Genomic DNA, 16,470 nt, shown 5'->3' with positions numbered 1-16,470 from the left:
CCCTCCTGCAACAGATTTCTCTAAAATATGCGCCTTACCAGGCAGGATCCCAATAAGTCCAAGGTAGGCTGAAGGTCACAGCAATGATTCTGTTAGTTTACCTCTTGCACTTAAGAGGTAAAGCTCTGACTGAAGGTTGATGCTCCTCTTCAAATAGGTGCTATAAATATACTAGAGCTATCCCTGAAAAGATGCATTTGTGTTTATATATATATATATAGATATGTGATGATTTTATATATATATATATAATTTTTCTTTTTCTTTGTATACAGGTATGTATTACTCTATAGGTATGAAAGGAGAGGTATAATACAGGAACAGGCAGGGGTATGTTCATGTGCATCTATTTAAAATTTGTATATTTTGTACGTATATAGAGAAAGAACCTCTGTCATTGTTTGCATCATTACAACGAATGTACCTCCGACCAGCGAGGAGTACCTGTCAGTGGTGAAATGGAGAGAAGCCCCAAATGGACGGTTCTTGCATGGTCTCTTGTGTGGAGCTGTTTCAGTAGGCAAGGTTGGCAGCAGCTTGTGAAATGAGTGGGCCCAGCGTGAATCCATCCATCCTCAAATCCACCAAGGAGGGACGCTCTGAAATGCCCATGGCTGTGTGTGCCAGCTGCCTCCTCTGGAGAGGTCAAGGAGCCTAGAACCCAGGGTGGGGAGGGACCATCCATGCTGTTAGCTCAAGATATGGCTTTTCCTACTAAATGGAGACAGGGCACACAAGAATTCTGTCTTCTAGGAGGACGCTGATCACCAGGAACACAAAGTAGAGGCCGAACATGATGAAGCCCAGCACTTTGTTCATCCGCCATTTGCAGAGAGCAATGGAGAGGATGACGAAGAGCAGCATGATGAAGAGGAGGACGATGGCACAGAAGAGGCCATTGCTGCTGACAGCCACTGGTTGGAACCTGTGAATGATGGTGTATAGGAGCCAGGGCAGCGGGAGCCTGTGAGGGATAGATGGGGGAGCGGTCAGACATGTTGAAGAAGCCATACAGCGTAGCATCAGCTTCTTGGAATCTGTAATCTGAGGAGGTGTCTGGTTAGGTTCACTATGACTGGGGTGAGGCTGGCCCAGGAAATCACATAAGGAAGTCAGGTGACCTTCAAAAACCTTTATCTATTTCCCGACTGAATTCGGGAGAAGAGAGGATTCATTCTAGGGTTGAGTAAGAACAGAGCTGTGACCACTGCAGTTGATTTTATTTATTTATTTTAAAATTAAAAATTATTTATTTATTTATTTATTTAAAGTTTGATTTATTTTAGAGAGAGAGAGTGAGTGGGGTTGGGGCAGAGGGAGAGGGAGAGAGAGTCTTAAGCAGATCACACACTGAGTGTGGAGCCTGCCTCGGGGCTCAGTCTCAGGACTCTGAGATCACGACTTGAGTCAAAATCAAGAGTCCCACGTTTAATCCACTGTACCACTCAGGTGTCTCTACTTACTTATTTTTAGAGAAAGAGAGAGAGTGAGCATAAGTGGGGGGAGGGGCAGTGGGGGAGAGAGAGGGAAAGGGAATCTCAAGCTCGGAGCTCAGCATACGCTTGATCCCAAGACCCTGAGGTCATGACCTGAGCCAAAACCAAGAGTGAGACGCTTCTCCGACTGAGCCACACTCGTACTCCAAAAGACTAGTATGACCACCACAGCTGATTTCTGAGTGTGATTTGAAATAATTGTGTTTCTTTCTTACCCTAAAAAGGTGAACTGGAAGATTTGTCCAGGACAGGAGAAGGAACAGACAAATGGAGAAAAGGCATAGAAACCAGTGGTGAAAATGGCAACATTATATTTAGGGATGGAGACAAGGAATAGCAATGACTTAATTAACAATCTACCAGCCAGTGAAAACAAATGATACATGATTTAGCTGACTGAGATTTATTTCGGAAAAGATGGGACAACCTTTTGACTAAAAATTTGTCTTCCTGAAAAATTTGAGGAAGACAGTATCTTACATTTGTGATGTGGTTTTTAAAAAAACGTTATTACGTATTTTTATACCTGCTCTGTCCTTTTGTATTTGACTTCTAAAAATCTGGTAACATCTTTTGTTTTCTATCTAGAGTGGCGATTCTGGAAGACATCAGAAAAGCCAACTGTCAGGTGCACCCTGGGAGTGAGTTAGGACTCTGAGCGAGAAGAAAATGGCCAACAACACATGACCCACATGGCCTGCGCATCTCCAGGTGGCTGGGTGAGACGCAGTGCTATCCGTTGAGCCTAATGCTGGAACGTTGGCTGGGGAAACATGCACACAGCCACCAAGCTGGAAGAAGCTTCTGAAAGGTCTTAGCCTTTGGCTAAGGGAGATTTGGTTTTGGTCTGACCTCAGAGAAATGAAAGAAGAGGTTCTCTTTTGAAGCTCAAGGTCTTGAGAGGAAAAGCAAATAGCTTGAGAGAAATAATGAGGTGAAAGGGGTAGTGAGTTTACATATCTGGACTCCTCCCTTGGAGGGAGCAGGTGAAGGCAGAGCCCTTGAGTGGCTCATACAGGCCTCGTCTGGGTTCATATTTAACCTGGGCCAAGCTGAAGTGATTGATGCAACTGCCTCATGGCAATCAGTACAGGTGTTTTGCTCACTAGAGCCGGTTGGGAGGCGCAGACTTCCTGCATCAGGTCAGGAGGGGAGGGGTTCCACAGGCCAGCTCTGGGCACAAGGTGCAGTTCCAGCTCTCAGCGGGGAGTGGGGGTGGGGTGGGGGGGAGCCCTGGCATCCTGCTGTCAGTAATGGAAAGTTAGGGAAAGAGGGAGTGGGGTGTGTGTATGTGTGTGTGTTGGGGTGAAGTGTATTTTGAGGAGATAGTACAAATGTGAAAACCTCCACTAGGGACTTGTCCTGGGGAGCTCTTGTTCCATACTGCCCATTCTTAGGACGAAAAGACCAAAACCATTGTACTCTTATTAAGCGAGACATGCATGTGTGCATGTACGTATCCAAATAAAGTGAAGTTGTGCTGGATGGCACCACAAATAGGTAAAAACCCTCTTTTGGAAAAATTACATTTTTTCATTCCTTTTGATCTACCAGTTCTATTGTCAGGGAGCAAGAATCTTGGGGTGCCTGGGTGGCTCAGTCGAATAAGCATCTCTTAATTTTGGCTGGGGTCGTGATCTCAGGGTTGTGAGATGGAGCCCCAGGTTTAGCTCTGCTCTGTGTATGGAGCCTGCTTGGGATTCCCTCTCTCTCCCTCCCCCTCTTCCTCTGTTCCTGCCCTGCCCATGTTCACTCTCTCTCTCTTGCTCCTAAATACATAAATAATATATATTTGAAATATACATATTTATAAAACTTGCAAATGTAATTTTATTCAGAAAAATGATCATTTCAGGGTGCTTGGGTGGTTCAGATGGTTAAGCATCTGCCTTCGGCTCAGGTCATGATTCTGGGGTCCTGGGATCAAGTCCTACATCAGGCTCCCTGCTCAGTGGCGAGCCAGCTTCTCTCCCGGCCTTTCTCAGTCTCTCATGAGTAAATAAATAAAATCTTTTAAAAAAAGATCATTTTTTCTGTATTACTTTGAGTAGTGAGAAATTGGGGATACCTTAATCTCTAATTCAAAAAAACTAGTTAAGTAACAAACTCTTAAGTTGAAGTAGTGTCATATAGCCGTTAAAAATCATAAGCTTATAATGATATAGGCAAATACTCATGATGAAATTCTATAGTTGAAATGAAGGATGAACATAAAAAAGGCAATGTTATTTCAATATTCTGAACTATATATATCTAAAACAGAGTGGTGTATTATCATTGATTTTTATTTATGTTTTATATGTATTTTCTAAATCTTTTACGATGAGTATGTATTAATATAAGCAAAAGCAAAAGCCAACAAGACTATGAAATATCTTTTATGCTCAATATATTGCTTACAAGTTCATCAATTGATATAAACTCTTTTTGGAAAAGTATACATCAATAGCCATTAAAATGCTCATTTAATTCATTAATATTTATTGGAAGAATTTATTCTAATAAAAGTAATTATAAGAGGAAGTTTTCTGCATGAAGGTTTTCATCAAAGTACCCACAATTGCTGAAAATTGGAAAAAATAAAAAAAAATTGTGGCTAAACTGAAATGCAACAGGGTGAAATGTAGCTGTCCCTCAGAATAATGTACTGCTTAAACTATAACTTTAACTAATGAGGAGTTGTACTGGTCATGCAAGCATGCTTAAAGATGACCTTGAGAAAAACTTGTACCAGCAGCAGGCCTCTGGTGGAGGGGATGATACCTGTCCTTGAAGCTGGGCAGCTGGGAGCGCCGGCCTGCTCAGGGTGGAACCCGCCCGCTTCCCTTTTCCATCATCTCCCGGACCCTCTGAGAGCCTCCTGCTAAGGTAATCCCTTTAAATGCGCTTGCACAACTACAGAACCCTGCTGCGGGACCAGACACACCTTACTCCTCTTGTTTACTTCATTTATCTCTAAAACTTGTGACCAACAAATGACTCACATTCCTCCTTGTTTACCCACGAGATGTACTAGGTACTAGACGTGTATAACTATAACCTTCTTTTCTTCTCCTTTGCTATCTTGTATCTAATAAACACGGGACTGAGGAGTTGTTCAGGGCGACAGTCCTTCCAGCTGTCATCTCTGGCTCCCTCTCTCTTACAGCTGACTTGTTTGTGCCTCATTCTTCTCCCGTATGCCTTAGGAAAGCGGCGGTGAAATACGTTGAAGTGATAAGCTGTTAATTATGAGAGCTACAAAGAAACTTAGAAAAATAGTTGATTTACTAATTAGCTAACAGATGCCTACATTGTGCCAGGCAGAAACAGCTTTAAAATGGAAAAAAAAAGCCCTCCAAAAGGACAAAACTGAATATTCAGGAAGAAAATGTGAAATATTTGAAAGCGACCATACAAAAGTTAAGTGTTGGTCTTGGGTAGTAGTGTTAGGGGTTACTTTCCCTACACTTCCCTGTAACCTGTGACTATATATACAATTTAAGAACAATGAACATAAGCATCTTGTAATTCCCTAGAATATTTATTTTTCAAAAAGATGACCTATGGGCCTTACGATTTTCCCTAATTCGTAGGATTTTCTCTTTGTATTAAGCCATTTTATTTTCCTCTTTACAGGAGACTGACCACAAAAACTACTCTAAATGTGTAATCAGTGCAACTGAGAAACACTGTTTCTACCAGAGACCCCCTTCCTTCCAAACAGCTACCTTTTAAGGCATTCATTCATACATTCAGTCAGTCAGTCTGCAAACATTTGTGAAGTCACCACGGTGCATTAGGGATTGCTTGAGGCTACGGGGAGCTGTTGCAGACTGATAAACATGACCATGATAAGAGCTTGATCTGCAGAGAGTTCCCAGGAACAAGAGCCCCCAGTCAGGCCCAAGGGCATCCGGGAAGCTGGGATTTGACATTGGTAGGGTAAGTTGGGAGTTTTCCAGACAGACATGTGGGAAGGAATCTTGAGTGAGAGGGGCCTGTGAAGGAAGGAGATATGGCAGGAGAGGAATCCTTTGGGATCCAAAGGTGGTTAAGATGGTGGGAGCTCAGGGCAGTGTTTTATGCAGAGTGTCACGGTGGAAGGCACAGACTCTGCCCAAATCCCAGCTGTCTCACTGGTTTTGTGAACTCTGTGCCCTTCAGTTTCCTTATCTGAAAAGTGGGGATCATAATACGTATGTCATAGGATCATTGTGTGGCTTCAAGGAATAAAAATGTACATAGAGTTCACAAAGCAGACACTAAGAAAACCCAGCCAACACAAAGGTATAAGAGAATAATATGCAAGATGTTCAATGCGAAAGTAGATCCATAGTTTCTAAATTCAAGTCTCAGGGGCTCAGTTCCGGGAACATAAGGATCACATCCCATGTCTTCCTTTCTCAGGGGTTCTCATTCAGCATTACTTATCAGACTCCTTTTACTTCAGACACGTTAAATGAAATGACAGAAACAATAGTGTCCCAGTCTGACCCACTTTAGAGATGATTCGTATTGAGAACTCCAGATTGCTTAGCTGTAAGAATAGATCTCATCTTTTGACTTTCAAAAAACCTAGAATATCTTGTTTTATTTTTTATTTTTAAGATTTTTTTTTTTTAATTTGTCAGAGAGAGCACAAGCAGGGGGAGAGGCAGGCAGAGGGAGAAGCTGGCTGTGGGACTTGATCCCAGGGCCTTGGGATGATGACCTGAGTTGAAAGCAGGTGCTTCACTGACTGAGGCACCCAGGCGTTCCTGAGAAACTTAGAATATCTTTACCAGCATACATAAATAATAATGCCAAAACTGCCAGCCTTTTCCAAAGGCGATAGAATATTTTTGCTGGGCCTATGTTTGTTCCAATTTGTTTTATGATCCAAAATCTCGGGATACCTGGGTGGCTTAGTCAATTAAGCCGCTGCCTTTGGCTCAGGTCATGATTCCAGGGTCCTGGGATCGAGTCCTGCTTCGGGCTCCTTGCTCGGCAGGGAGTCTGCTTCTCTCTCTGCCTCTGCCTGCCACTTGTGCGCACATGCTCTCTCTCTCTCTCTGATGAGTAAATAAATAAATAAGTAAATAAATAAATAAATTTATTTATTAAATAAATAAAATCTTAAAAAAAAAAAAAAGAAAAAACCAAAATCTCATCCGAGGCTGGTGGGGACTTTAATTAGAATTAGAATATAGAAAAAAATACAGGAAAACTGCACAGCATCTCCATCATACCTGAATACCGAATATTCTTAACTTGTAACCCATGCCATTATATAAGCAAAATTCCTAAAGTATTTCCTACGATATCCACTCCATTTGCAGGCATGTGTTTTTGCCTACCTAGGGATAGCTTATTCTTCATTAAGTTCTCTGAAAATGAAAAATGGAGTAAGTGAACGGTACTCCCAGTGTTTACTTTTTATTGGTATTGGTTAATTTTGGGCTCAGAGATCCTGGTTGTGTCTTCACAGCCTCTCAGAAGACAAAGCCAGACAAAGCCAGAAGACAAAGCTGGTGTGTCCACTTTCATGGAGCTGTCTCTACTCACCCCACAGTGATGTCAAAAATGTTGCTTCCAACAGAGCTGGACACAGCCATGTCTCCAAGTCCCTTCCGGGCCACTATGACACTGGTGATAAGATCAGGGATGGAGGTCCCAGCTGCTAAGATGGTCAGACCCATAATCTCTTCACTAATGCCAATGGTCTCTCCAACCTGAAAGTAATGACAGGGACACATATAAGTGTTTGAAGTCACAAAACCAACAAACTCACAAACATTTTCATGCAACCCCCTTTCTTTATAAGAAAGCTTTATTTATTTACTTGAGAGAGAGGAAGAGAAAAAGCAAGAGCAGCATGCGTAAGTGGGAAGGGCAGGGAGAGAGAGAGAGAATCTCAAGCAGACTCCCCACTGAGCATGGAGCCCGACGTGGGGCTCGATCTCACGACCCTGAGATCATGACCTGAGCCAAAACCAAGAGTCAGATGCTTAACTGACTATACCATCCAGGTGCCCCACAACTCCCTTTAAAATAATCCCTCCACTATGCTGGGGGTCTGAGATGATAAAGAAGAGTAAACGTATCAGCACCGTAGAGGAGTTCATTCGTTAACCATATTCAGACCCAGGAGATCAGGAATGTTCACAGGAGGATTAAACAGATAATCTCAGGAAAGAGCTATAGAGGGCTTGAATGCAGGCTCTATGTGATGTCTGTGGGCACTGAGCAAGGGAGGCAGAAGAAGGGAGTTCTAAAACTCAACTGGCCATTGGCTCCAGGGGCCAGTGCCTGACAATGGTACCAAATCCTGTCTCAGATTTGCCTTTGGATTAACAACTGAAGGTTAAGGATGGACACCCAGTGTTCCCATTTTCTTTTGCCATCTCCTAGTGTCTGTAACCCACTCTCAAACACTTTCAGACTACTGTTTCCATAGGAAACTTGATTTGGAGTCTTTTGGGGCTTGGTAATACAGGACTATAAATCAGTCAGGCAGCTGTGGAGAAACCAGCAGTTAGGGAATCACAAATCCAAGGTCTGGCTTTGGCATTTATTAAGAACTTGACCTATTGTTAAGTTAACCAGTTATGTAATGTCTTTGATCCTTGCTTTCTTATACTTAAAGTGGGGATGATAATATCTATCTTACATTGGTTGGGAGAACTAAAAAGATGATTTGTGGAAAAGCCCTTTACAAATAGTATAGCATTACTGAAAAGCAACGGGGGACATTTATTATGTTTTATTTCTGTCTTTGCCTTTTTTTTTTTTTTTTAAAGATTGATTTATTTGAGAGTGAGACAGAGAGAGAGCATGAGATGGGGGAGAATTAGAGGGAGAAGCAGACTCCCTGTTGAACAGGGAGCCCGACGCAGGACTCAGTCGCTTAACCAACTGAGCCACCCAGGTGCCCTAGTCTTTGCCTTTTAACACCGAGGAGGTCTATTTTGGACAGCTGGTCTAGCCTTAGCTGGAGGTGCCCTCTATTCTATTCTATTCTATTCTATTCTATTCTATTCTATTCTATTCTGTTCGATTCGATTCTTTTGCTTCTCCATTCTCTTGAGCAACTTTTTAAAGAGTCTTCTTGGGACTTTCAAAAGCTTTATGTGTTTTCTGGAGTCGGCAAACTGCAGTTCTGAAAACTTTAAAACTAATGTTTTCAATAGCCTACTTGATGACATTTGTCATTTTTAGAAAAAAGTTCAGAGGGCCAGAGTAGCATGTAAGAATAAGGGTTTTTAGGGAATTGAATGTAACTCATTTTTAAATACCTTCTGTGACTTATTAGTAATAGCTTTATTTCCATTAACTTAAAAGCAGAGTTGGTAGCTAATTTTGTTTTGATGGTCAGGTTGGCTCTAGAGGCTGTCTAGCATCTATTTTATCCTGTCCTCATGGAGCAAAGAGTCACTGTTCTCCATCAAAAAGGAAGTCCATGGGGGCACCTGGGTGGCTCAGTCCGTTAAGTGAGTGCCTTTGGCTCAGGTCATGATCCTGGGGTCCTGAGATCTAGACCTGCTCAGCGGGGAGCCTGCTTCTCCCTCTGCCTCTGCTCCTCCCCCAGTCCCGCTCTCTCCTTTTCTCTCTCTCAAGTAAAATCTTAAAATAAATAAATAAATAAATAAATAAAGGAAATCCATGTGAACAGAATCACTGCTTTGATCACTATGGTCTCCCTAATTCACAGAATATTGACTGGTACTTAGTACACTCTCAATACCCATTTGCTGAATAAATCAGTCAATCTGTACACTTAGGTGATTTTACTGGCATATTTTCCACCAATTCTCCTAAGAAAATTAAGTAAGAGTTCTGCACAGGAGTGCCCTCTTCGAGCCGACCTCTTCTTGATGACCTATTTTTTGGGTCTGATGTGGAATTAAACACTTTCAGAGACTCTGAAAATGCTGACTGAATGACTGTCATCCCCAATAAATAGGCTGATTCCTCGAGGGAGTTCTGAAGCAGTGACTATTTTAAAATAACACTTATATTTAGAGTTCGAATGGCTCTACAGACAGAAGAAAAGCAGAGACTGAAGAGGGGTGGTTTGGTGGTTAACAGGGATGGCGTGGATACAAGGAGACCTGGGTGTCAGTGTCGCCTGCCGCTCCCAGTACCTGGAAGCCAACTTCCCCGAACCTCAGTTTCCCTCTTTTGTAGAATGGGGATAATAACATCTACCCTCAGAGCTGTTGTGATGATGAGACAGAGCAAACAGCATAGCGTCAGGTAGAAATAGTCAATAAATATCAGCTATGCTAACTCAGACCCTACTTCTTTCTCTTTCTGACTTATCAAATGGCAGGCACTGGGCTCTGGCTGCAGAGACCGAAGCTGGTTAATAGACATCAGCCTCTGATGTGGGAAATCCCCAGGATAATGAAGGCTTTTTATTGCCCATCCAACTCCTGATGAATCTGTGCGGCTCCTAGAAACACTTTCGCTGATGGAGAGCTAGTCTCCTAAGCTCATTTTAAGAACGTTTCACTGCATTTGGCTTTTGGTGAGTTAGAGGCAAGATGACAGGCACAGGGATGAGACAGGGCTGATCCAATCAGTGGCATCAGCTAAGTTAGAGCTAGAAAGGACATCAGCAGTCTCTTGGGGGGGAGGGGCGGAATTCCTTTGTTTTCTAGTGGAAGTAGATGGGGGCGGGGCTACTCAGAACCCAAATCCAGTGCATCTCTGAATATTGCGGGATGTGTCTCCTTGCCTTGGTTTAAGGAGGAACTGTAAAAATGTCATATTGTCGAAATGAGATACAAGGTTGTATCTGACTCCCAGAATTAAGTTCTCCCATGGGTTTTAACTATATGTTCTCATCACACAAGATTAATTTCTTGGGGGTCTTGGGTGGTTCAGTCATTAAGCGTCTGCCTTCAGCTCAGGTCATGATCTCAGGGTTCTGGGATCAAGCCCTGCGTCAGACTCCCTGCTCAGAGGGAAGCCTGCTTCTCCCTCTCCCATTCTCCTTGCTTGTGTTCCCCCTCTCGCTGCGTTTCTCTCTGTCAAATAAATAAATAAAATCTTTAAAAAAAAGAAATTTATTAATTTTTTGATGCAAAAACAATAAAAGGTAACAAAAACTAAGGGAAAAAATGCATGAAGCAGCTTATGTAAAGGGCATTTATTTTTAGCCAAACAGTAGCTAAATAATGATATTAAAGAGCATTTACTGCTGGTAAGACTGAGGAAAACAAAACAGTTGAGCACTAAATGGTGCATCTGTTATCTTTCTGGCTTTTATAGCTCAAAAGTACAAGCAACAGAATTAGAGCTAGACTTCTTAGAACAGAACCTGCTATTTTGATCAGCTGTCTGGAAGTCTTAAAAGAGAAGAGCATTTCTATAGGAGAAAAGAAAGGGAACCCTCTCATTCATTACTAGAAAGCAAGGTTTCTCTTTATATACTTTATATTCCTGGGCCTTTTGGTAATTATTATTGCTCTAACCATTGTGTTTGTATTTTTCTATAAGAGAATGAAAAAGAAGCAAGAGTGTGGAATTAAGATAATCTTTCAAAAGGACAAAAAAAGATGGAAGTCTCTAGATTGATGTTTTCTAGAATGGCTAAAGAGAGAGAGATCTAGAAAACAAGTGAGAAAAAAACCCACCACTTTTTCTTTATCAGTACATGAAGGAATACAAATAGTTATTAAGAAAAACCATTACATGTTATAAATGGCAAACAGTCCTTCTAGCCTGGCAATCTGGTGGCTGAGAAGCTGCTCCTCTTCTGAGGTATGATTTCTGGCCAATATTGGTGGCAAATGACTCTCAATGAATGTGGGAAATCATGACTTTGGGGCAAGTGGAACTTCTTCCCGGGATCACAGTTTTTAGAAATATCCAGGTAGAATAATCTGAAGTTAAACATCATAAAATAACTAGGATAGGGGTAAGATGAAGAATCTTGTAGGAATAATACTGGATATACTAATTGACATTTCCGGTGGTTTTCCCCCAATGATGTTATATGTTCTCTTTCTTTAAAAAAAAAAAAATTAAGGTGTAATTCACATACAGCAAAGTCTAATTTTACATCCAGTAAAACTCATCCTTTAAAAAAGTGTATAGTTCTGTAGTTTTGGTAAATGTGTTCAGTCCTGTGTCCTGTTTCTCCACATCCTCATCAACATGTCTAGGTTTTTGAGCATAGGCATCCTAGTGGTTGTGAAGTAGTATCTCATGTTTACTTTATTTTATTTTATTTCTTTAGAGAGAGAGAGAGCCTGTGCAGGCGAGTGGGCGGGGAAGGGGGCAGTGGAAGAGCAGAGGGAGAAAGAGAATCTCAAGCAGGCTCCACATGTGGAGCCTGACACGGGGCGCCATCTCACAAACCTAAGACTGTGACCTGAGCTGAAATCAAGAGTTGGATGCTTAGCCAATGGAGCCGCCCAGGTGCCCCTTATGTTTATGTTTATTTTTATTTTTTTTGAGGTCCTAGAATAATATTAACTAACATTTATTAAGTGTATACTATATGCCTGTCACCAAGCAGTGTTTTAAGTGCAGTATCATCACATTTAGTGCATTTATGTTTATTCTGAAACAATACTCTCTCTTGAGATACAACTCACATACCATAAAACTCACTTACTTAAATTGTATATATAACTGAATATTTTAGCATATTTATAGAATTCTAGAGCTATCACCATAATTTAAATTTAGAACTTTTTCATCATCCCAGGAAAAAAACCCTGTACCTATTAGCGGTCATTCCCCTTTCCCTCCAGCCTTCCCAACTCTAGGCAACCATTATCTTTCTGTCTCTGTAGATATGCCTGTTTTTCACATTTTATGTCAATGGACTCATTCCAACATGTGATCTTTTGTGACTGGCTTTTTCATTTAGCATAATATTTTAAGGGTTCATTCACAGGTACCAGGTACCAATACTTCGGTCCTTTTGATTATGGAATAGTATCCTATTGCACGAATAGACCACATTTTGTGTTTCTGTTCATCAGCTGATGGACATTTGGGTTGTGCCCACTTCTTTGGCAATTATGAATAATGCCGCTGTGTGTATACATTTTTGCGTGGATGTTTTCATCTCTCTTGGGTATATAGGTAGTTGAATTCCTGGGTCCTATGGTAACTATGCTTAACATTTTGTGGACTGTCAAACTGTTTTCTGAAGTGGCTGCATTATTACACACTCTTACTGTCAATATATAAAGGTTCCAGTTTCTATACATCCTCTCCAACACTTGTTATTTATAGTCTGTCTTTTTGATTATAGCCATCCTAAGTGAGAGCAAAGTGTACCTCATTGTGGCACTGACTTGCATTTCTCTAGTGAATAATGATGTTGAGCACCTTTTCTTGTGCTTACTATGCATTTGCATATCTTTGGTGAAATATCTATTCAAATCTTTTGTCCATCTTAAACATTAGGATGCCCATAGATGCTTGCTCTTTTTATGATTATTTTTTTGAGTAGGCTCCGTACCCAACATGGAGCTTGAACTCATGACCTTGAGATGAAGAGTCATATGTTCCTACTGAGCCAGTCTGGTGCCCCTTGCCTTTCTATTATTGAGATTTAAGAGGGTTTAAAAATTATCTATCTATCTATCTATCTATCTGTCTGTCTCCTGCATAGAAGTGCTTTTTCAGATGTATATGATGTATATTTTAGGACTATATCAAAGGACTATATTTAGGACAACATCAAACAAAGAATACAAGTGGGAAGTTTGAAATTTGTGTAGTTTATAATGAAGGAGAAAGACATGGGTTCTGGAGTTTCAGAGCCCTGGGTTACAACATCAGTTCTGTTATTTAAACCTTACATGATCCTGAGCAATTTTATTATTAGCTCTAAGCCTAACTCCTTTATCTGTAAGTATGGATAATAATAGTGGCTCCTTCATGGGATTTGTCCCTCTGTACAGGGTGAATGTCAAGATCATGAAGACAAGTGATGTGAATTATCCAGCATGTGGTATCTATTCAATCAATAATGGTTACCACTATTATCTCTGGGAATGTGAAATGTTTGTGCTTCATTCTTTCATCCATGCATTACAACAAACAATTCCTGACAGTTTATTCTTGTGATGACCACTAGGACTGGCACTGAGTTCAAAGTGGTAAAAGCAAAATACATCATCATTATAGCAAACTGTGGTTCAAGGAAGAGACTGTTTTGTCTCTAGGTCTGTCCTAGAGCCAGTCTGAAAGGCTGGTGAAAGCGTGACGTGAGTGGCTGCCCGAGAGGAAATAAGTGCCATGGAGTCAGGCAAAACCTTGACATTCCTCCCAGATCCAGGTAGGCCTAGATTCAGGCTGTAGAGGACAAGAAGAGCTGGGGTGACCTCCTCCACATGGATGTCCAGGATTATGCTGATCTGACTCCCCACTACGAGAAAAGGCCAGGAGGTATGGAGAAAGTTCAGTGGGAGTAAAATTGTCTAGTCCTGGAATATGTACCTTGTCTTGTCAGACACAATACTATTCTGACACTTTCCCGAAGCAACACATTGACGAAACCTTTGGCAACCATGAGAAGAACCAGGCAGATGCATGCTTTTCTCAAGGTCTTACCTGGTGTGCCCACCAGACCATCAAGTAAGAGAACACAGCAATCCAGGTGATGGAGCCAAAGAACGTGATGGGAAAAAACTTTCTTGATGACTGAAAGAGAGCCAGGAAGAGGTGGGAGCGTCAGTGCCATCCATGAGGTGGACCTGAGAGACCAAAGCTAAACCCACCAGAGACATTACTCCCCACCCCACCATTGCCTTCCATCTTTGTAGGCTCAGCACTCAAAAGGCCCTGCCTACCCTTGGTCAAGCTGGGCCAGGAAGATTCTCTCTTGGGAATGTTGGTTGGAGCCAAATCATCACCAAGTTAGTTCCTGGGATGGAAGTCTCTTGAAGACAGTGTTTGTTCCTACTGCTGGCTGCTCAGATGTCCCCCGTCCCTGTCCTTCCCAAGGCCTGGTCTCTCAGCCTTGGCCTCAATCTCTTGACCACCCCATAGCCTTCCTCCATTTCCTTTTCCTTTCCTCTCGAGTTCATCAGAATTGGTTTCTATTCTTTACCCCATGTATCCTAGCAGTCCACTGCCCAGAAAGCCTAGGTGATTAATTGCTTTTAACAAGAAGGACCAATAGGTCCCCAAAGATTGGTTCATCTTACTGTCTTGCAACTTACTGGGAGAAGCCACAAAGAAGCCATCACCATAGTTTCGATAGATTCCTGAGGACACAGCCACCCTCCAGGACATTTGAACCACTCTTGTAGAGTTAGAGTAGACAGAGGCCTGGCGCACTGCTCTCCACAGAGGTGGTAGAGTAGATGATCTTGGGATGGTTTTCTCTCCTATTCTCCAGCCCTGACCTCATAATGTCCATTTCTGCTTTGAGCGCTGGCCTTTGTGCCATCTCGGGCTTACAGTATGAGCACTTTTATTTTTATTTTAAAAATCCAATGATAATGAACATGTGTTATATTAGTTTCAGGTGTACAATACGAAGATTCACCAATTCTATACATGACTCAGAGCTCAGTGTGAACACTTTTAGTTTCTTTCAAACGTTAGCCAAAAGCAGACACTCAAAATGCAGTGTTTCTTACCTGATCACACTACAAAGAGAACAAGCTTGCAGGGGTTGTATTGGTGTTTTGTTGAGAGCTTTTTCTGCAAAATTGGGGCCCTTTAAAACAGGCTCAGGTAGCAGAATGCCCTCAGCTTCTCACCTGTTACTGCCAAAGACTTTTTATTTCAAAGCTTTCCACTACAAGAAACAATCTCATTTTTTTTTTTTTGCTTTGATAATGCCATCCAATTTTGTCCCGAGAAGTGAATTCTGAAGTTGATTTGGATGAAAGCTATCTCAGTTGTCTCAAGAGCTGACCTTGGGCAGTCATACAGAACGCTTTTTGTCATAGCTTTTGAGAGATTCATTAGAGGAAAAGATAAACTTGTACCTAGCAATGTTTTGAATATCTAAGATAATAACAAACACAGTTTCTATTGCTGCAAACCAGGCATATGTTCTTTTTACTAATTTTGAGTTTTCAGTACTTTTTTTTATTATTGCTCATATTGTTCTGTTAAATTTCACACTAACCATTTCTTTTGCTTAACGAGTGCTGCTTTTTTTTGGGGGGGTGCTTTTTGTTAGCAGCAGTGTTTGCAAGACCCGTGGGCTTGATTAAATTGGGGGAGACATCAGGCCACAGTGAGAAGGAGGAAAATATCGTGGCTAAAGACAGGCCCCAGCACTTTAGCGAGTTATGGAAAAAGAAAAGATCATCAAGTTTTCAAAGTGGACACTGAGACATTCACTTCTGAGGACAAATTCCTTTAAAGCTGATGATTCAGCTGGATTCTGGAGACCAGATTTTCCAAGCCTTAAATTGTCAGAGCAAAGAAGGCAAGTTTCCCCAGACATAGCGTTTAGCTGATTGGAGTCCCCATTCTTTTCCTCTGGTCACGGTTTTAGGATCCTAAGTGGGATGAGAATTTCATCTCCTGTGGCCAGGCTCTGTTACAGGGAAGGAAAAGGCCTTTCTTGGGACATGGGGCCACATGAGACTGGAGCAATCACCAAGCTGTGAACTTGATTCTGAGCATCCTTTGAGGGAACGGAGTACCGTCTTCATACTCTCCGGTACGATGAATGTACTGGAGATCTTGGGAGAGTCTTCATTTCATACATTGCTCATTTTACAGCTTTGATCATTTATTAACTATATAATTATTTTTTTCTTTAGTATGCCTTTGTACATCTGTACACTGAGTAATGGGACAAGTCAGAATCAAATTATTTGAACCTATTTCTCAACTGAAAAACATCATCCCTGCACCATAGATTCCTAGGCAGAAGGTAGAAACTACGGAAGCAGGCTAAGGATATAAAGGAACTAAGTTCACATCAACATGCTAATGAAAACCTCTTTCAAGGATGCTTGTGATTCTTGATCAAGAGGCCAATTAGTAATTAATGGACATCTATATATACCTAGTA

General features: G+C 41.6%; 1 protein-coding gene across 2 annotated transcripts in view; it reads right to left on the bottom strand.

The window, feature by feature from the left end:
* Nucleotides 1-212: 212 nt before the first annotated feature.
* The window catches only part of SLC24A2 (solute carrier family 24 member 2), a 225,368-nt gene continuing 209,110 nt past the window's right edge, over nucleotides 213-16,470 (bottom strand). For both annotated transcript variants that reach the window (XM_032880507.1, XM_032880508.1), the window contains 3 exons: nucleotides 14,040-14,129; nucleotides 7,023-7,189; nucleotides 213-964 (listed from right to left, as the gene is read on the bottom strand). In XM_032880507.1, coding sequence (XP_032736398.1) covers nucleotides 715-964; nucleotides 7,023-7,189; nucleotides 14,040-14,129 — 507 coding nt within the window. In that variant the 3' untranslated portion in view covers nucleotides 213-714. The remainder of the gene's footprint in view (nucleotides 965-7,022; nucleotides 7,190-14,039; nucleotides 14,130-16,470) is intronic.

Source organism: Lontra canadensis, unplaced genomic scaffold, assembly GCF_010015895.1.
Source record: "Lontra canadensis isolate GAN:19392208 unplaced genomic scaffold, GSC_riverotter_1.0 scaffold70, whole genome shotgun sequence".
Classification (NCBI taxonomy): Eukaryota; Metazoa; Chordata; class Mammalia; order Carnivora; family Mustelidae; genus Lontra; species Lontra canadensis.
Note: the sequence above shows the minus strand (reverse complement) of the source record. Positions and strands in the feature narration are given on the sequence as shown.